The sequence below is a fragment of the Montipora foliosa genome, chromosome 8 (genome assembly GCF_036669935.1).
Source record: "Montipora foliosa isolate CH-2021 chromosome 8, ASM3666993v2, whole genome shotgun sequence".
Taxonomy (NCBI): Eukaryota; Metazoa; Cnidaria; class Anthozoa; order Scleractinia; family Acroporidae; genus Montipora; species Montipora foliosa.
Window position 1 is genome coordinate 40,250,474 of NC_090876.1, and position 22,479 is coordinate 40,272,952.

General features: G+C 39.7%; 1 protein-coding gene and 1 non-coding gene across 2 annotated transcripts in view; both read right to left on the reverse strand.

Annotated features, from left to right (window-relative positions):
- LOC137967856 (receptor-type tyrosine-protein phosphatase F-like) overlaps positions 1–18,423 on the reverse strand; it is a 71,062-nt gene extending 52,639 nt beyond the window's left edge. The window contains exons 1-8 of the mRNA XM_068814453.1: positions 18,180–18,423; positions 14,499–16,100; positions 13,519–13,653; positions 7,600–7,911; positions 6,132–6,476; positions 5,541–5,647; positions 2,894–3,071; positions 1,607–1,894 (exon numbers count right to left, since the gene is read on the reverse strand). Of these exons, the coding sequence (XP_068670554.1) occupies positions 1,607–1,894; positions 2,894–3,071; positions 5,541–5,647; positions 6,132–6,476; positions 7,600–7,911; positions 13,519–13,653; positions 14,499–16,100; positions 18,180–18,255 (3,043 nt within the window). The 5' untranslated portion in view covers positions 18,256–18,423. The remainder of the gene's footprint in view (positions 1–1,606; positions 1,895–2,893; positions 3,072–5,540; positions 5,648–6,131; positions 6,477–7,599; positions 7,912–13,518; positions 13,654–14,498; positions 16,101–18,179) is intronic.
- Positions 18,424–20,755: 2,332 nt separating this feature from the next.
- Positions 20,756–20,828, reverse strand: Trnat-ggu (transfer RNA threonine (anticodon GGU)). The gene has a single exon. It is a non-coding gene; the product is annotated as a tRNA-Thr (tRNA).
- Between the last annotated feature and the right edge of the window lie 1,651 nt (positions 20,829–22,479).

The following is a 22,479-nucleotide window of genomic DNA, read 5'->3' on the forward strand; positions in this document are numbered from 1 at the left end:
CAGCCAGCCCAGGATGATAGATGTCGATGAGTTTGTTAATGCAAGCACATGCCGTGGAGGGCATGAAGGGACTGGAGCAATCACAAATAACATTGAATAAAAAGCTAACTCCTCACACATTCACCTTCGTATCTCAGCAGTGTCATCAAGGGCTGGGGCGACTTTTGTCTCAAGTTACTCAATACATTTGGTTCTTATCTGGATTGGAGACTTCAAAATGTACGACTTGCTGTCAGAAACATAGCACCGGAAATTGTACTTTAACGCACAAAAATGCGAAATAAGCAAGGTACAGATTCCCACCCTGGTCAGAGTTCAATTCCCACACTGGTCAGAGTTCTTCTCTGTCCTTGTGTGGGCCCATTTCTATAAGTAGGGCTAACGCTCACATGGTTCATATGGGGTAGAAACTTGGCACTTCACATTACACTCAAATCAGTTAAGTCTGTACAGACTTTGTTAGAGTGCTTTATGCAAACAAATATTGATGCAAAAGTAAATAAAAAAGGATATACAGTTTTTAGGAAGAGCAGAGGGGAGTTTTTAGGAAGTGTCGATCGAGAATAAGATATTTTGCCAACAGCAACAAAATTTGCGACATAAAAACAACATATATATTTTCCCGTGAATATAAGAAGTTACCATAAGCGAAAAACAATTTGGGCGATTTTTGCTACGTTCAACTTTTCTATTGTGCTTTTGACTGCACATGTAAATCGCAAAATCGAAAGTCACATCGGATTCGGCGGCGCGCCTGTGATCACGTTACCTTGCGTGTTTACTAACAACTCGCGAAACAAAGGACCGTCGAAGTGATAGAAAGACACCGTTTTTTTTTTTTTGTTTTTTTTTTTTTTGCTAGTTTTGTTTTCTTTCAAGTGTTATAAAGTTTGACAAGAAATGTGCGAATTCAACACAAAGATCGCAATCGTCCAACTCTTGAGGTTGACCAAAACTCCACTCTCCTAGACGAGGTTATTTATCACCAGGTAATTCCATCGTTTTGGAAATAGAAGCTGCTTCATTATGCTTGGTCTGCAATCTGCAGTGACACTGACAGGAGAGCCACGCGTTTTCAACTCAAAATTCCTTCACAGATAAAATTATCGTAACATCACAAACAAGCTGATTCTGAACAAAAACAATCTTTACCCACTGGAGAGTTGTGATGGTTTGAAAACTACCCAAATGTAACGTGTTACAATCTTGCAATGCTTTGTTCATCCACTGATCTTTTTGGCTTCTTTGCATTAGATACATGTTGTTCTACAGTTTCATGTGTCTATTGCGACACTTCATTCTATTTTGCGAGCTTCAACTGTGTGGAATGAAATTATCTAAAATGGCGTCACATCATCCATTTAATTATGTGGGTTAACAGCGTGTTTGCAGCATTATACGGTTAGCGATGCCGTTTGTCTCATTTTAAGCTCAAAGTTTTTGTAACTGTGTTTACATTTGTACACTTCTTAAGTGTACAAAAAGGGTAAGAGAGTATTTTGTGACACGCAGCGAAATCGGCGTGCATCGCATGACTTGCAATCTTGAACATGCGTGATGTTGCTACATTATATAAATAATGATTTTCACCCTCAGAAGGACTTACTGTCTTGATCTGTAGTTTCCATAGCACCAATGGGCGGACTTGACAGGTTGTATTTCAAATTAAAGGCCAATAATTCAAATCTGTACTTCGTGAAAGGTTTAAGGTTAGACACCAGATACTGAGTGCTTTCGCCAAAGTAAATAAGCTTAAAGGACGTTTCTGGGTCAGATGCAAATGACAATTTGTATCTGATTATGCCATTTGGATACAGGGGTTGCTGCCATGACACACGAATTTTGGTTGCCGTGATATGTCCCTTGGTGGAGAGATTTTGTGGTGCTGAAGGCTCTGCAAGAAAAGAAAGGTTTAATTTAAAATAAAAAACATCGTCGCTCTTTGGAGGTTGGGTGCCCGAAACATCCTGGAGCTTCCACTATTGGCAGCCAGCTCCAAGATGGAGACTGCACCGATGGCTGGCAAAACCTGACAACCCAGCCATGAGCCCCCACGCCCCCGAGAAGAATGGGCACCCGTCACACTGATACACAGTGGAAAGCAGAAAAAAAAAAAAAAAAAAACCGCTAAACGCTCCACACAATGCTCCTACTTCCCGCCACACTGATAAATAAGCGATACAGCCCAAAGCACGAGGTATTCCACCCATGCGCCAGTATACTACAACCACTGACCAATACGCTGCAGTCGCTCCTAGTTGTTTACTTTGTTAAACTTCGTTTAACCTCATATAAATGTTCCTAGACGAACAAGAAAAAGTGTGGAAACTGGATGTCTAATCAAATTACAGTTGAACAAATGATCTGCATACAACTACGTGTACATGTATAAGGATTACAATGACATCAAATTTTCATGCAGAAGACTGAGCAAACATGGGAATAGTGAAACAACAAATGGCCAGGAAAAACCCTGAGCAAAACTGACCTGGAACAACTCTTTGATGTGGGGCAAAAGAAAAAGGTTGAGGGAGGGACTTCTTGAAGGGCCAACTTTCAAACCAGACAAGATTTGGCGCATGAAAGCTGCACTTTAATTATTTGCCTTGCCCATAACCACTTCCCATAATGTTCATAATAACTGGAAAGAGCTAAAGACCTGTTCAGCACAGGCGTTATTTGACACCATCTGCAGTTGAGTGCATCTAGGGATCATAAGATTACATACAATGTACATATAACCAAGGCAAAGGCCCTGCCTACAAAGTTTAGCGTGCAGCATAATGTTACGAATGGCAAACTGGAGGCAAAGAACTTGATGTGGTGTATGAAAACTGTTCACAACAAAGTAAAATAACTACATGTATTTACATGTATCTCTTTTATATTATACCTCCTTCATCTGTCTGTTCCTCCACAGTGTTTCGAATACCTTCTCCCTTCCTTGTGAAAGCACTGACGTTAATTACATAAACAGTGTAGGGATTGAGTGAGGAGAGCAAAATACTCTTGGGATGCTGAATTCTTCTTGTGACTTCTTGCCCGACGGAATCTTTCCTGGCATATCGTACCTTAATTTGAAAAGATGCACAGACGTCATAATACATCCTGTTTGTGAAAATGGAGTTTGAACAAATGGGTTACAGTTGTGATCTTCAAAATGGTAACTGACTTTCCAAGAGCCTAAGCAAAAGTTGTCATTCGAGCAAAGTGATATTTGTAACGTTTTGTCAGTGGCCACGTACATGTACACTCTTAAGTGCCTTGTTCTCAGCTGATGAGCAACATCATAATAATAATGCATGTATAAAGATGCCGTTACACTGTGAAATGTTTCGTGCAACTTTTCTCGCAATGTTTTGGCGACATTGTGGCGAGACAAGTTGCACGAAACATGTCACAGTGTAACATACCCTGCAATGGCCAAAATCGTTGCGAGACAAGTTGCGCGAAAAGTAGAACCTTGCAACGGCTCTTGTAACTTGTTTCGCAACGATTTTGGCCGTTACAGGGTATGTTACACTGTGAAATGTTTCCTTCAACTTGTCCCGCCACAATGTCGCCAACACATTGCGAGACAAGTTGCACGAAACATTTCACAGAGTAGAAGTGTTATGTGCTATTATAGTATTGTTTGTTTAGATTCTTTGCACCACGGTGGGGCTTTTTTTGAAACTTTTGATTGATGTTAGTTTCCTACCCTGGGGGATTTGATTGAAAATTTTTAAGAATTGTCAAATCCCCACCCCTTGTTCCCGAATGGGAACTGAATTGTATTCTCTTTCACACTTAGTTTTGATTTGTATTAAGTTGTATGATGTTGTTAATTAATGGCTATTATTAAATTCTCAACCTGGGATAATGCAATTCTCGTGCTCTGATTGGTTCACTCAATCTCGGTTATCAGCTCATATACCTTGGTTTGACCTTATATGGTAAATGATTGATCTAAGTGTTGCCAAGCTAAAAGCTTTTTAGCCGGAAAGCGAAATTTCTCTCTGAAGAAAGCAAAAAAAAAAAAAAAAAATTTCTGGACAGCTGGGTTAAATTAGAAGTGCGAAATTAGAAATTAGAAGTACGCGAAAAAGTAAGAAATGTTTTTGTGACGAGCCTGCGTCTGTCTGACCACAAGGTGTTACACGACATCGCATCGGTTCTCATCAAGTTTTTTTGATTTCGCTCGGATTTACTCGCTTTTTTCGTTCGTATTTCGTACTTTCTAAACTTTTGGAGTTTAAAGGAATTTAATAAAACAATTATTCCATTCGCGCTTGTTGGATATGAGACTGGTTATAGCCAACTCGGCGCTACGCGCCTCGTTGGCTATTTACCATCTCATATCCAACGTGCGCTCATGGAATAATTGTTAATTATTGATTGATACCTATGTTGTCTTTGAACCTTAATTTTCATCTGAATTAGTTTTTGAACATCAGTCTTTCAACAAGTGGGATGTGTGGGTGAGACAACTAGGCCTAGTATATATACATGTACACATGTTTGAGCACTCTGGCATGGCTTAGATGTACCACATGTGTGGGACATTTGGGGTGGCTTTCTAAGCTTAACCTCCATCCTAGATATCAGCACTGCACTGATGAGGCCCAGAAGGCCGAAACTGTATTGTCTGCAGTTAGATATAGCTCTTTGGCATCATGTCCAAATTGAGCACTCTACTAGGATGAGTCATTGGCGCTAGCAATTGCGCATGCTCACTAGCTCGCTAGTTTGAGCACTCTGGCATGGCTTAGTTGTACCACATGTGTGGGACATTTGGGGTGGTTTTATAAGGTTAGTAAGTACATTGTATGAGAACAACCTGTAGAGAATAACATTATATAAAGAATACCCAAAGGAAAAGCCGTTTTCCAGGTGACCACTGTCATGTTGACTATGGTTAAGCATTCATGACATTTATGAAGCAGAATAAAGTACACAGTTACATGTAACACACTTGGAAGAGCCCTTTGTACAGTAGTTTGCATTCTGCAATTGGCTCTTAAATGGTGTCCCTGAGACTGCTAATTCTACTAAATTAAAACAATCTCCACTGAACCATTGCCAACAACTACCCACTGATTATTTTTAATCCCATGGTGATTGCCGAATGCTAGGTTACCCAGACTTCATGTACTGTACATGTACAGTACCTCCTTATTGCCCAGGTTTCATCACCTTCTAGGTCCTCATTCCTAAGCTACTGTTCAATTGACCGTATTTGTGTTGTTAATGTGGCTGTGTGGTGCAGTTATATGGCATCAATGCCATTATTAATTTGACCATGTGACTACATGACAAGTCAAAGCACACAGATAACCCTGAAGGGGTTGCCCTTCATTGACCTCTTTGGTAACTCGGTGGCTAGAGCGGCCCGGCTAGAGATCCTTCCCTTTCATTTCTGAGTTCAATTTAAAAAAATTCACTGTACCATATCACCTTGGATCCCCAACCTCAACAATTTAATTTTTTTGTACTTCATCATAATGAAATGGTGTTTGCACTACTGTAACAGCATTACAAGTACATGCAAGTTGCAGTACCTCATATTTCAAGAAAATGCCATTCATCTCTTCTGGTTCTGTCCAGTTTACAAAAATTGAAGTAGAATTCACAGTTGTTGCCTCCACTAGAACTGGTTGACTTGGGACTGCAAGTATTCAAAGAAAAATGAGTTAATGACACAAAAAAGCACTTTCTAATTCATCCAAGAGTTCTTGCTGTACATGACTTTTCGTGTGTACAGCTGTAACTTCAGAATGGAATCTCACAATATATATAATTAATTTTAGGTACATGTGCGAGACTGCAAGATTTGGTCACACCCATCTCTACGTAGTTCTTTTCTAAAATTAAAGTAAACAAAGTTCTGCATAATGCAGCTCATCATTGAAAAAAAAATTTCTAATGAGGTTTTTACTTTTTATTTAACACTCTTACGCTATTTACACTTTCCAAGGGGAATATTTTAACTCTATGAATTTAAAAGTTAATATTATTGGAACTTTAGAGGGCCTGTGTTAATTGAAACAAGCTACCCTTGGAAAGCAGTGCAGCTAAAGTCATGCAAAGATTAAAATTTGAAGCAAAGAGCTGCACACATTTAAAAAAGGATTATTCATAATCCCACTCACCATCCTCATCTGTGTGCACAGTAACCTCTTCACTGAATGGACCTGGAGCAACAGTGAGTGCTCTTACTTTAACTTCATAGTTTGTCCACTTCTTCAGTTGACCAATTTGGTATGATAGGTTTAGCCCTACGCCCAGGAGCACAGGCTCACCACCTTGTTGAATAACTTCAATGGCAGGGCCCTCAGTTGGTGCAGAAGTTGGTGGTGTCATTTCTTCTGTTATTTGTACCTGGTATGCCCGTAACTTTCCATTGAGTGTTACTGGAGGCGGTGGTTTCCAAGCCACAAAGATTTCAGTAGAGCTTATGCTGTAGACTACTGTTATTTCTGGAGAACCTGACGGAGCTGTCATCAACACATAAAATACATGCAACTATCACAGGCTGATTATTATTGAAGGGATGTATTCATAGTCACTTGCATGTAGATGAAAAGGCAGCTTTGTGTAAAACTCAGAACAAAGGATCAGTGTGTAACAGAAGAAAAATAATAGAGAAGACAAGGAAATGGACAACAAATTTGAGACAGACAGGGAGGAAGAAGACGAGCAATGATGATTGATCCCGATCACACAACATCACGAACGGCTACTTTACGAACCACCAAATAATAAAAGTCCATAACCAACAACAACTTCTCTTCATTTTACAAGTAATTTAGCTCGCCTTGTAAGTGAATACATGTTCATTTGTTACTGTTTTAATTTGCTGAGAAAATTCTTGTTATCAAAACTACTCGGCTACAAGCCGAGACCCCTTCTACAGTGTATGGCTTCAAATTTGCCCAAATTGAGTGTGGATTTGTGCAATAATCGCTCGGCTTATAGCTGAATAAGTACGGTACATGTACCTTTTTGATTCTGTGTCGGAATTGATGTCACCCCCCTACAATGAAGCTTTTTTTTAATTCCTCTACGTTAGGTAGTATACATGTACTTGATGACACATTTGTACTGGTACATGTAAATGTAATTGCAAATGTGAACAAAAGCTGAACTACAGTAAGACTGCTTAACTCAATGACTCCCCCGGAGGGGTTCCCCATTGACAAGTAAAATCATCTGGCATTAGACAGAGTAAAAATACTAAGTATGGCCGGTTCAAGCCTGCTTTGGAGTCAAAGGGTTAAGCTACAGCTGGTCAGTGTATCTTGGGTTTCTCAAAGTCAGCCAACATATAAAAAAATTTGTTTTTATCAACAGAGTTGATAATGTAAATTGGCCACCGTACAGAGATTTTAAAAACTGACGTTTCAAGCGTTAGCCCTTCGTCAGAGCGAATCCAATGCAAATCCATGATTCGCTCTGACGAGGGGCTAACGCTCGAAACGTCAGCTTTTCGAATCTCTGTAAGGTGGCCAATTTACATTATCGACTCCGTTGATGAAACCAAATTTTTGTATACTACCTCCCCACCGACGCAGCACCACAGTTTCTTTAGAAACTACCCCCTATTACTAGCCAACATACCTGCCTCACCAGTCAAAACCAATGGACTCTCTGAGCTGTAATTACTGTTCCTGAATGGACTTCTTGCCATTACTCTGAGTGTATAATTAGTATAAGGCTTTAGCCAAAGGACCACTGCTTCAGTCAGCCTCAGTATGCATGCTCCCTGCACCAAGGAATTGTTGCAAATGGCTGGTATCCAAGTCACAGAATCATTACTAACTTCAATGGAAAAGTTTGCAATGAATTCTATATTTGTTGCATTCCATTTAAGAAGAACACTGTGAGCTGATAACACAGCCACACTTTGAATGACTGGAGCATCTAGTTCATCTGAAAGGGAAAAATAAACACATTGTATTCTGTAAAAATTTTGAAGGTAAACAAGTTGAAAAACAGAATAACTGTAAGCTCAAAACAGTCACACAGAACGAAAAAACCTATAAAGCAGCAAGCTTAATGAGCTTTCCTTCAACCTTCTTTTGTTTGAATTCAACCAAAATGACTGATGATCCAAGATGGTGATCAGCAGTCTTATTACCGGTCAGTGTAAAAATGCAGACTGCAGACCAGGGGTATAATGCAGACTGAGGTTATAATGTAACTGTTGAAAAAGCCCAAACCCCTTAGAAATGCTAACCTTAGGCCTAATTAGGCCTAAAACAATATTTAAGCTTAACTGTTAGCATTCCTAAAGGGTTTGGGCTTTTTCAACAGTTACATTATAACTTCAGTCTGCATTTTACACTGACCGGTCTTATTACACTGAACACTGTACATGTAGCAAAAGAAAGACAGAATTCCAAACAGATTCTTGCTTGTATAACCCTTTCACTCCTGTGGGGTTCCCCATTGACGAGTAAAATCGTCTGGCATTAGACAGAGTAAAATCTGTAAGTCTCAGTGGCCCTTACAGGAGTGAAAGGGTTACCGTAAACGTCCATGAATAAGCCGCATCCGTAGATAAGCCGCACCCCGAATTTACAAGCGCAGATTTTGGAAAAAAATGTCATACAACAAAGTTTGAATTTCCAGTAATGGTCTATTGCTATAAGCCAACAAGGACAAACAATCAAGGTTTCCCCATAAAGTTGAAATTCCTTCGATATTTGAAACAAAACGAATGAGTGCTTAGTAGCCAAGCTTTAAATGTGGGGAGGAGTCTAGGCCAGGGTCTCAGTATCATGACCACGTCTATAAAGATGTACCCGCAAGAGGCGAGAAAATTCATGCAGAACAGGAGCTTGATAATGCAGTCGACAAATTTGCCGAGAAGGTCATGGACAACGAAACAGTGGGCCATTTACCTCGCGAGTACTCGCAAATGTTGTGGTATTTTATCGCACATGGCGGAAAGATATGCGTGGAAATGACTGGCCGAAGACGTCACTGCAAACAGCTGTGCGGAGGAATGTAGATTCCTTGTAGGTTGGTGTTTACTTGTTCGATTAAAGCGAAAATTAATCGCTTGAAAGAACTCTTGGAGAGCAAGATTCGCCGATAAACACTTGAAGACACAAACAGTTCCTTTAGCAGCCACCACTCATTAAAAAGTCAATGAACAACAGCAACATGCTCTCAGTTTCTTTTATGTTTCTTTACTGAGATCTTAAGAAGTTGTATGAATATTAATTAGGTTTTTTAAAACTCCAAACACAGATGTATCCATGGATAAGCCGCACCCTTGATTTATGGCTTCAATTTTGTGAAAAAAAGTGCGGCTTATACATGGACGTTTACGGTAAATTAAAAAACCCAAGGACTAAGGATTGTTATTCTACAGCTTTTGTCGGCCACTTTTTCTCAGAGCTGAACATTCCTTGACCATACTACTGTAGGTACAGCAGGTCTATGAACTGATAGCCTGTGTTCGGCGAGCAAATGAAAATGCTGGAAATCTGATATGATATCCATAGATCAGTTTTTAATAAAATAAAACAAAATAAAATAAAATATCCTAATATATAATATTAAATTAATGTCAAGAACAGATTGCCCTTAATTAACCCATTCACTCCTGGGAGTGAGATTTAACAGATTTTACTCTGTCTAATGCCAGACAACTTTACTCGTCTAGGGCAACTGAGGGATCAATGGGATAAGGTATTTTGATGCAGTTAAAGAGGCTGGAAAGGGTTTCCGGCTGAGCGCGAACGAGTAAGCCACACACGCAATTCTGAAAGCTATGGGCAGCTCATGATTCAACATGGATTGCCAGAAATAAACAAATACCACTTTTGACTAATTTCATTCACCCTTCTTCTCATTCCTATACATATGGAATATAGATAGTCAGACATCTGCTATTCACGAAAACTACGAAAATTGTACACAAACAGTTTAATGGTCACTTAAATCTGTTTGCGTTGGCCTGTAACTTCACTGACGCATTCACTCGAATGAGCAGGTGACACCCAGTTGTTTTTCCTGATTTTGCAACTTTACTCAATTATATCTCTGCTTCTGGACGGTGAATGTTTTTCATTTTTTTGCATGCCAGCTTAGATTAATTCAAAACGTTTGTCTTTCAAATTTTAAAAAATTCTGTACGTGAAAAAAGAAAGTATTAGCGACTAATTTAAAAAAAACTGATTTTTCTGAAAAACTGACCTACAGATTTTGTTGAATTTTAAATATTTTAGAGATTATTTGTTAAATTATACATTGTATGGTAACCCAGAATAGGAAGATTTCACAGTCCCGTTTTTTCAAAAAAGAGAATACATCTATATCTTGATTTTAAGGCTCAAAGAAATGCCTCATATCGTTGCGATAGTAACGTTATTTTGAAGGAAAATCTATGATGGGTATGTAATACCATGGCCAAATTTCATCTTGATATGATTACCCTAACTGTATCTAAGGGCAGAATATGTTTATTTCCGTGAAAAAAGGAGAAACTATTTCGAGCCATGTTAAATGAACTTTATGCGCCAATCAACTCGAAACTTCAACAGCTCACAAATGCTACATCTCTTTCTTTAAACTCCTCCATGTCGTCCGAACACATGTTTTATTGATGTTAGCGACTTCGGCGCCCGAAAAAAAAATGATTTGAAACCAAACAGTTCCGGTTCAATTTTCCCCACCCCACACTGGCAAAGGTCAAATTCCCCACTCCCCCGGCACAGAGGATAGTCAAATGCCCGTGGTTTGCCCAGGGGGAACGTTGAAGGTTCGATTTAATCGGCGCATTAACAAAGAGTGGACGTGGTCTCAGGGCCCGTTGATCATCTAAGAGTGGTCAGCAGTGTTTGGCATAGGTGCATGCTCATTCAGTTGTTTAAAGTGCCTTCATGTATGAAGTAAACAGCCACAATACAGGAAAAGATCTCATGGATATACCCACCACGAGTTCCCTAGGTTAAACTCTCATTTTACAGATTAAGTCTAAGTGCCCATTTCAGTGATTAGGTCTAAGCTTTCGTTTATCTTTAATATTGCTAGAGCAATATTTAGTACTAGAAACTGGTTTAGAATGGTCATTTTTTCAGAGTTATGGTTGGTGTGTATATCCATGAGATCCTTGCCAAAAAATTATTACAATGGCTTTTTGCATTTTGAAGTACATGTACAGTACCTTTTCACTGACTTGTATTTTGTGTTTCAAGAACAGCTTCCAATCGGAGATTTCCCATGAATTTTCAATAATTACTGTACAGCTGTATTTACTTAATCCTCAAAATGCTGCTGACAAGTAATGACTTATTTTTTCGTTTCGGTTGTGCATTATTGAATGTACGGTAAGTGTTCTGATGACATCATTTAAAGCCTTGACATGCAAAGATTCTTTCATTGACTTCTTCTAACTTGTGGGGCACAAGACAGAAAACTGAAACCCTAATTGAACTTACATGTAGGAGCACTGCGTATGAACACATATTGTACAATGTATAAGCTGAGGCAAAAGTACTGAAGAGCTGACTTTGTTTCAGAGTTACTCTCCCTGACTTTTTTTAACATCAATTATTTTTAATTTGAGTGTGTGAAAATCAACTTGTTTATGTCTTGGTTTGTTTTACACAAAACGGTGATGATATTGGGCAGCTACATGTACATGTACAAAAGTAGGACGTTTAACTCAAATCACCTCGGATCAAGCGAGAAATGGTTTTCTAAGCCAAAACCATTCTACGTTTACCCCGATTTCACCACGGATAGCTTAAAGATTAGTGTCAGGGAGATTTCTCGAGGCTTAACCATTAATTTTTTACCACATCAATCCAAGGTGAGCAATCCAAGTTGATCCAGTTTGACTTTTGTACCTGCCTGCTGATACACTGTACAGTACCGCTCGAAACTATTGGACTGTGCATTTGTCGGACTGCACTGGAGGCAACTTAAGTTACACATAATCCATACAGTTTTTTTTTTAAAGAAATGTCCTTTTGCCCCTTTGGGAGAACTGTTCATCATGATAATAGCGAAAAACTTACAAATTATTATTAAACATACATGTAAAGATGTAAGAATTAGGCACGATGAAAGGTTATCAACATTCTCTGCTCTCAGCTGTCACGGCGAAATCAGACAAACATAACAGGCTTTCATGATAGTGCATTGTGTTGCGTCGGTGCTGTGACAAACAGTTTGGATATTCATTCTTTACCTTAGGGAGCTAGGTGTGATAACATTAAACAATGCTTTGCAAAGTACCATTGTTTTCTTGCGGCACATTACCGCAATTAAGTCGGCCGCAGCATTCGGTTGCTTTCGTCTTTGCCTCGGTGTATAAGCCGCATCCGTAGATAAGCCGCACCCCCGATTTGGAAGTGCAGATTTTGGAAAAAAATGAAAACAATACAGTTTGAAGTTTCAGTAGAGTTGTATTGCTACAAACAACGAAGGACAAACAATCAAGGTTTCGAAACACTGACATAGAAGTTGTGGCTATCTTCCACAACTATCAAGTCTAAAGAAAGCGAAATTTCATTTGTAGTACCTTCTTTTACACAATCTTTAACTTAAAATGCTCCTTCAATCCGATTTTTTCAAGATTATCACTTTGAAACATGCCACAAACTTGAAATTCCTTTGGCATTAAAAAGACAAACAAACAAGTGCTTAGTAGCCAAGCTTTAGATGTTGAGAGGAGTCTGGGCCAGGGACTGGCCATCGTCTGGGCATAACACAGAAAGCATGTGCATTGATGCAATCATTTCAGTTTCTATTTCATTAATTAATAAATATTACAATTCTTCAGGACAGAACAGGAGCAGGAGCCTGATAATGCAGTCGACAAATTTGCCATGAAGGTGGTAAAAAAACAACGAAACAGTTGGCCATTTACCTCGCGAGTACTCGCAAATTATTTTTGTGGTACTTTATTGCACGTGGCGAAAAGATATGCGTGGAAGTGACTGGCCACAGACGTCACTGCAAACAGCTGTGCGGAGGAATGTAGATTCCTTGTACGTTGGTGTTTAGTTGTTCCAGTAAAGCGAAAATTAATTGCTTGAAAGAACTCTTGGAGAGGAAGAATCGCTGATAAACACTCAAAGACACAAACGGCTCCTTTGGGAACCACCACTGAATGAAAAAGTCAATGAACTACACTGTACAGCAACATGCTCTCAGTTCCTTTATGTTTATTTCTTGACATCTTACGAATTTTTATGAATATTAACAAGGCTGCTGCCTAAGAAAACTTTTAAGGGGCCCTCAGAGCTAAACGCTGAGAACTTAGGAGCCCAACATATGAAGTGAAAGGTGTTACTGTCAAAAGTTAAGGCGCCCAGAACTATTCTTTGGGAGCCCCAGGCTACCGGGCTCCTGTTAGGCAACAGCCTTGATTAATTAGGTTTTTGAGAACTCCAAACAAAGATGTATCCATGGATAACCCGCACCCTTGATTTTTGGCTTCAATTTTGTGACAAAAAAGTGCGGCTTATACATGGACGTTTACGGTACATACATGTACTATACAGTGTACAAATTTACCTTGTGGTGGAGTAGAAGGAGGAACAGCACTTGAACTTGCATACCATGATGTTTCAGCCACTTGAACATGTGTAGTGGTAGGATGAGTCTTTGTATGACTAACTGAGGCATTCAAATCAGGCATTTTAACAGAAGCTGTTGACAAATAAGGATCATAATTTGAAGCTTTTAAAACAAAGGAAAATTGAATGGTTTGCATAATAGAATGTATGTGTAATAGAAATGAATAACTGATTTGCAGGGTAAACGCATTGGTAAGAGAACCCACCTTCCCCCTATGCATCCCAGGTTTGATTCCTGGACTTGACAACAGATGTGTATTGAGTCCACTCTGTAAGGGTTTTTAACAGAGACACTAGGGAGCTTAAGCACGCTCATTTGTAAGACGAGGACGGCAACCGGAAGAGAAAATTTCGCGTGCCAGGACAGTGGTGTCTCCCACATTTTCATACCAATCACTCTAATGGAGAAAAGATACACTGTACTTAGTAATGTAAATGTGGTTGTGTGAAAACAGGTTAAAGGGGAAAACAGCTCACTTCCTGTTGCCGTCCGCGTCTCAAAAACGCGCGTGCTTATAATAAGCTCCCTACTAACTACTGATGTTTTTCCTCTCTAAACAAAATTAATGTGACCAGCATTGATTTCATGCAATTTGATTCGCTTATTACAGTTTACCCAATTACAGTAGTGGAGTACTTGTGCTTACATTACAGGTAGCTCCCATAAGATTGAGTGGTTAGTATCATCATTATCATTCCTATAATCAGCACTATCATTATAATAGTTATCTAAAATTTGCAAAACATCTCATTTATTTCTCAAAGGCCACTGATTCATCTGGTCAGTACAGTACCTAGAAAAATGAAGTATTCACAATCCCAGAAAAAGTCTACATAATAATCAAAGAAGAGTTGACTTAAACAAGATAAATATACATGCACATGTAGCTGGTTACATCCACATTAATTGTATCAAACCTGATGAGATGATTAAAGGTGCAGAGGTGATGATGCTGGCGATACCACCGGGTCTCAAAACAGGAACAGTTACAATTTGTGATTTGTTGGTAGTCATAGAAACATCTTCAAGTGACTTGCTACTTGACAAGTGCAAGGATGAAGGCTGCACTTTCATGTCACTGGTGAATACTGAAACTTGTGCAGAGGGAAACAACGGTGGTCTAACACTCTGATTGGTTGGAATGATGCTTCTTTGTATCCCATGTAAAACTGTAAGGGACATGTTGTATGCAGGAATGGTTGGAGATGCTGCTCCGGTTTCAGCAATCTTAGATTGCACATTGCCGGTAAGCGATGGTTTCCATGCTGTCAAAGATTGTGATGCATTTGTAATCACAGTTCCTTCTGAAAAACTGGTAAAGGTGGCACCTACATGTAACAGATCACTTTGGAGTGCTGAGCTAGAAATCTGAACTTGTGATTGGTTAAGATCTGTCTGCATTGTGCTTGTTACAATGGGACTTGACACCGCTTCAGATGTAAGGCTTGTCAAACCAAATAGTGAAGTTTCAAACTGAGATATCAGGCTATGAGTTATATCTATTTTACTAGAAGACGTTGTGTAAAAGTGGCTCATTAAAACAGTGTGTTTTGACATGCCTGCTGTTTGCATTGTTTGTGCAATGCCAGTCCTCAATGCACCTCCTGGTGTGGTAGTTGGTGAATCATCACGTGATGTTGAAAACTGAACAGTTGTAGTACCAGCTACAGAACCAGTGACAGTACTGGTCAACATTTTTTGGACATCACTTGTTAAAATGGTTCGAGTCGATGTGCGATCTGTTGTTATTGTGCTTGGTGTAATGTCTGCACTTAATGCATGTTCAGATGCAAGGATTGATGATCCACCCCTTGATGTAACAAGGTCGGGTGTTCTACCTGAACTAGGAGTTACAGCGCCCTCTGAAATAGGTCTTGTTCGACGTGTGCTTGGTGTAAGAGCACTTAGAGCACCTTTGGCTTCAAGGCTTGATGATTCAACATGTGATGTGGCAGCCCAAAGAACGCTGGTTGTGCTATGAGATACCTTGCTAGTGGTCAACATGTTTTGCTCACTGTTCATCAAAAGAGTTTGTGTCAAGATCACCTTTGACATCTCTTTTACTTCAACAGTAGAAGTGTCAACATCACCTGATGAATCTTTTTGCAAGCTCCTTGAAGAGGCATGTATATGAAAAAGCTCTGATTTTTCTCTTAACTCAGAAGACGTCTCAAGAGCTGAGCTTTTACGAAGGGCAAACCCTGATGTAATTTCTGATTTTAAACTAACAGAGGTTTGCACTAGAATCCTCGAGCTGTTGACAGTCAAATTTGTTCCTTGACTTTCGTTATCCATAGAACCAGATTCTGATTTCAGACTTGTTAAGGTCTCATTGACATTTGCTACACTACTTGACCCTGGAATTGAAGATGATCGCACCTCTCTTGTGTTCACAATATTAAAGATCCTGCTAGGTGTAAATGGAACTGCGGCAAATGAAGATGGCTTAACTGGCCAATGAGATGATAGATGAGAATTTGGAAGTTTAGTCTCAGAGGTTGATGCATCTATTCCCTGAGCTGCATAGACAAAAACAAACAGTTTTTTAGTAGAATATATTTGAAAGAAGAGTTCACTTACTGCAAAAATCAATGAACAAAAGAAAGGTGTACTGTACGTGAAAGAACCTGCATTTAAAAAAATAAACCAAATATGAACAGTCCTTTGGCATGTTCCTCAAAAGTCCTGAAAACTTTTCAAACCCGTAAAGCACTTTATGCAAATCCACTGTCTTGGTTTGATTAAGTTGGTATTTAACATAACTGTTTTGAAAATGACCACGCAGAAGCAGAATGATTGTGGAGTTTCATGAATAAGAAACACTCCCTTCTCAAGATACAGCGGAATTTGAGATACCCGAAAAAAGCCCGAAAGTTGCAGGATGTCACAGAAACAGGCCCCTGGTCTCTAAGCATAATTAAGTTCCAATGTTACTATACTGTCTAACAAGGAAGGTTTCTAAAATAATTTTAAATATTAAAATCAATAATAAACTTCTTGTTTCTCAGCTTGCACGCATGATCCAAAAATACAAAGCATTGATAGCTACATGTAATAAGGGCTTATGAATGCCTGCCAAATGGAAGGGACACCAACGGAAAACCTTTGGTCTCCAGCTTAGGGTGAAGGGGTTTTCTCATGGCTGTAAAAACTGACTTTCATTGACTGCAAGAGAAGAAACCAATTTTCTATGACTGCATGGTTGCAAGATCTTTTTCTTTAATTCTCGCCTATCTCTTCTTTCCTAATTTACACTGTAATAAATTCACAGAGACACAAACAAACGTTTCTTTTTTTTTTTTTTGAAGGTAATTTTAAAAGGAAAAACAAGACACCTTATTACCAGTAATTATCTTGAACAAATACCTGCCCACTAGAAATTTACCATTGCTAAACTAGATGAGTGTTATGATATGAACTATCAATACTTGAAAGCAAAGTTAATTAAATAATGTAATGAGATAATGGGAGAGGAACCACATAGTTTCCCAAACACATTGCTCTAATATAGAGATTTTGTAACACTGTATTATTTATTAATTATTTTATTCCAACAAAGAAAGCACGCATTAAGGTTTACAAAGTCAATACCGAAGCCAGAGGCTTATATGGCAAAGATCATACCGGCGATTAGGCGAACTACCACCAGATGGAAAACAGAAATTTATTTATTTGGTTATTTATTTATTCATTCATTTATTTATTTGTATCATATAACAACCATCAGTGAGCAATTCAGCTTAACATGTGGGTTATATTTTACAGTTGGAGGCTACTGCAAATAGTAAGTTCAAGGTAAATGCAAATAAATATTCTTTTAGGACGAAATCAGGCACATATTGATCATATCACAAAAATGTTGCGAAACGCGTGCAAATTTGACACTCAACAATCGCGTATTTCTCGGAATTCTCATTAACATTTTACTAAAAAAAAATCCACAATTGATGCTTTATTAAAATCAAACAGCACATAACTATTAAAAGAAATCACCAATTGGTTTTTGAAAGCATCGTAACAAGGATTGCATGGATAAACAGATATTGGAATTGATTGCATAGTAACTATGGTAAGCTCACTGTACTTCGTTGACCTCGATCACTGGACAAACCTGCAATGAAAACACACAGCAAGCTATGCACGCAACTGGTTATAAACAACGAAATGTGAAGATCTACGAGCCTTGTTTGCACAAGTCAAGTGCATAACCCGCTTTTGACAAATTGACTGCTTGCTGAGAGGAGAAACTATCGCTCAGTGCGCCAAGAAGACTGATCTTCGAGAAAAAAATTAAAATATATATTTAGTGCGATTATTATTACTGATGAAGAAGAAGAAAACGACGTCGAAATGTTAGCCGTTAATTCCTCGCCCGTGAAATCATAATTACTAGCATTCAGATATCAGGATGTAATGCTGAAAGGTTCAATTGCAGCTGCGAGCACAAATCTGTTCAACAAGCGGACAATCTCAAAAGACAAATTTAAACCGCAACAAATAAGGCTCAAGAAAACTTTACATGGCAAGAGAAGTGTCCTATCGACGAAAGAAATTTGTAAATTGGACGAAGCGGCAATCGTAACGAAATTTGAGCTTACCTAGACTCGAGAAGTCCAAAATTACGACGAGAAACAAAATGCATTCCATATTAGAAGACAGCCTCTGTAACCGCATTAGTGTGGGTTCTTTTGCCGTCTAAACGTAGGTTAGACTGTCGAAGTGACTCTACAGACTGCTAACCCGTGTCTACCGTACTCATTTCGCTCCAACGTTTAAGGACAATCAGCTACTGTCAGGACAGACAGCTTTTTATCAAAGTGCTGAAGGTCGACGGCTTCTTGCTGGTTGAGTGCACATTCCACCGGAAGTCAATCCCATTCCTCTCGCCCAAAATAACAAAGTTACTTCCGTTGAAAAGCCATTTTTCCTCTTTATCTCACATTATAGTTATGCATTGATATTTATATATGCTATTTACCTTGAGTAGAGATAATAATCAACATTAAGGGAACGCTGACAAAAGAAATGTCTAGTTGGTGTTGATAATTTGCCAGCCTACATGCTGTTGGTGTCTCGCCGTATCTTTTTGGTGACGATCACGAGACTTCGGAAATTCTTGATTTCACGGGTTTCCGTGTCCCTTTCGCTAAAGGTCGATATTTTTTTAAATCCGGAAGAAAGAGAGAGATCAGACCAACTAAGGTAAATGTCACTTCTGAGAAAAAAATTGATTATTTTCAGCATTGCATCCTCTAACAGGAGTCGTTCGCTGGTAGAAAGGAAAAAAGTATCTTCCGGTCTCTTTAGGACCTTTAGGTATCCGTGATTTTTATTGTTCTAGGCAAACATCCTTTCTGAGCTAGCAAACTGACACACGCTCACGTGAATAGCCCACTTTCGATTTTTTTTTAATTATCTCGAGGTTCTGGTGAATAAACTCATACAAACCCTTATATTTATTCCCCAGAGCCTCGAGATGATGCCTATTGTTTGGGACTGAATTTGGTCTATTAAAAACGACACCAATACAAGAAGTCATTTAAACGTCTCTTGTTTTGGTACCCAGCAAAGGAGCAGGCTGAGAAGTTTATCAACTTCATTAGGGTATAGGAGACTTCACTGTTTATAAACAATTCTTTTTTTATTTAAATTTTCCAACCACAGATGAGCTGCGATCGAACGTCGATTTTACGGCGACAGCAAATCGCGCGTGTGAACAGCCGGCGATTTCACTGCGATTTGTAACGCGACAGATCGCAGCCTTGTCGCCGCAAATTCGAACATGCTCGAAATTTAGAGGAACTTTTCGCAGCTCTTGTCGCGCGATAAAATCGCTCTGTGTAAACGAGCCTTAACGGTGAGTATGGCTATTGACGTAATTTAATATATGAAAGCCATTTTTATTTGAACGGCGGAGAGAATCAAGTTAAGATGCTAATCATCCCAGTTATTAATTACCGTTAGGCTCTCCTTTCGTTACTGCTTAGAAAGCGTTTTATTAAATGATTAAATAACTGCGATGATCAGAATCTGCAGAATCTTAACTTGCTTCTCTCCGCAGTTTAAATATATTATATAGCTTTCATATATTAAATTTCGTCACATCTATATCCTCTTACAGGCGGCATTTCTTCGAACCTTGACCACAGCTCTTTTGGAACTTTTCCATGTCCACCTAAGCAAACTGGTCGACTTCCCCTGGCGTTTATGACTAATAGGCAACTACTAATAGGTTTATGACTAATAGGCAACTACCTCCTCACCACACGGCAGTGTGCCCAACATCGTGCTTCGGCTACAGGGCATTGGCGTCGTAGCTCAGAAGGCTTTTTGACACACCGTCGCATCTTCATATTTGTGACTGAACGAATCTTGGTTTTGCCTGCCTCGTGCTTTCGGCAAAAAGTGTAAACTCGGCCCCCCGACAACTGCGCCTTTCAGCACTTCCGGCCCCGGCGAGTACAACTCCGGAGCGTCTCTTTAGTGTACCGTCGTAGGAGATATGTTAAAAAAACACCGTTGGCAAAGATATCACCCTCGCATTGCTTCCAGACTGCTTCAATAAAAGGCACAACATCTAGATTGTTGTAATAACGCAGCCAGTCAGCAGAGGTTCTCATTCCTTTTTCTTTCCAGATTCTCTTACAACCCTTGTCCTCAAGTGAAGCTATGATCCTCGCAGTTATGAACACAATTTTTGCAATTTCATAAGAAAGCCTGAAAATTTCAGGACTTCAACGAGGTTTCAACCCGTGACCTCGCGATACCGGTGCAACGCTCTAACCAACTGAGCCATTTGGGAGCTGGTAATTGTGGGTCTAATGTTCCCGTGAGGAACAGACTGCAAAACAGTCGCTTTCTCCCATTTTTGGAAGGCGCGAAGCTCCATAAGCGTGATCCTCGCGTGTGAAGCGCGCGAGCCTCACACGCCATACGGGTCTCTCCCCATTCTCCCTCACCGTTTCTACACTCGCTCCAAACATTTACCGTGTCGCTTGCGTTCGCAAAAAATACGACTGTTTTGCAGTCTACGTGAGGAATGCATCATCGATGAAATAATATATGAAATCAAATGGATCATATATGAACTGCGGGTATGAAATGGAGTGAAGCTATGATCCTCACAGTTATGAACACAATTTTTGCAATTGCGTAAAGAAGCCTGAAAAATTCAGGACTTCAACGGGGTTTGAACCCGTGACCTCGCGATACCAGTGCGACGCTCTAACCAACTGAGCTATGAAGCCACTGACGTTGGGAGCTGGTCATCTGTGGGTTCTAATGTTCCCGTGAGGAATGAATCAACGATGAAATGATATATGAAATGGGTCTTCCCCCCGCCTCGCCTCGGCCCAAGCCCCCGCTCGCTTTTCCCACGCAGTTGTTTTCGTTTCCTGACTACTGTATCTGGAGCCTGGAACAGGCTATCGTTCCGTAGAGTCATATACCAGCAGCCCAAGAATCATATATCATTGACTGGGATCAAACTCTTGGACCCAAAGACATAAATAAACGTACAAAATTATAAAGGTAGAGCCCTCTTCTAGAACCCTTGTTCTGTTTTCTATGGTTACGTTTTTTCTCTTTCATTTTCAAGTTATGTATGTTTTACCGATAGTTTGACGGCAAATCAGCGGTTTACTCTTTAAAGATGTGCCTAACGGAATTGCCCTGCTGTATTTTCCTCGTCAAGAATGCAGTTCTAAAACCGTGCTAGGTCTGTAGGAACGTGTTCTGGTCTGCCAAGTACAGGATATCGCTGTTCGTTAAACTGGTCCTTCTAATGCTTTTATATTTGACGTTACAGGGGACTTCTGTGTATGAAATCAAGGCAAGTTATTCAAAGTCTCTTTTCCAAAACGTGTACAAGCCCAACAATGAGATGGAAAGAAAGGAAACTACTACTGATGACATTTCTACAATTTTAGTGGTTTTACTCACAGAAAAGAAGGCAATAAACTGAAAAAATAAAGTGAGATTGGAAATGGCCTATCGCCCCCGTGTGCCCACTAGCGCCTGACGAGATTCGAAGGTAAAAACACAATAACGGAACACATTTGTATTGTGAATAATCGTGCTGTTCTAGTAACCTGCGAGCAGGTTCTCTCCCACTCTCTGCGGTGGGAGTGCAACATTCTACATTTTCTCAAACGCATTTCTGACCACCTCATCTTTGCAATGCGCCACTTTGCTCTTCTTGTTGCCGGAGTTAGTCATGGTGACGTCACCAAGTAATTTAGTTTCAGCCAATCAGTATTTTGCGTCCAAAATTTGGATGCGACATTCAAAATTCAAAGCCATGCGGGTAGGATCTCTTTCTACCCACAACCCAGTCCCCCGGAGAGCCTGTACGTAGGCGACTGTTCTAGAAGCGATCATGCTCAGAACGTCCTCCCTCGAAAGAAGGAAAGGGGAAATTCTGACCGTGAATAAACCTCACTTTGCAATTGCTGGTTAGTGCTTCATTCCCTCACCGAAGGTCGAGATTAGAGAAGCGTAAAAGGTACCTTCAAATAGAAAACTGAGTTCATTTGTGCGGCGTTACTCTTGCATGCTATTAAGATAAAAATTCACAAATACTAGCATGAAAATTCTTAAACTAATGGTGGTTTGAGATTAATTTTAGCCCATTTGGCATGATTACAAACGACACTAAAAAATTTATCAAGGATGCCGTGATCCAAATCAGTTAACGTCGAACTGATCCGACCTTGGAACTAGTCGCGGCGATCCGGGCAAGACACACGTGCATTTTTAAATTATTAATAAAAAGAAATCGCGAACAACTTCTTTGTGCCAAAAACTCAACGCGACTCAAAGAACAAACAAATTCGGATGCTACCAGCAGGACCTGTTTCTTCCAATCACGAAACAGGGAGACGCACAAAAAATGGACAG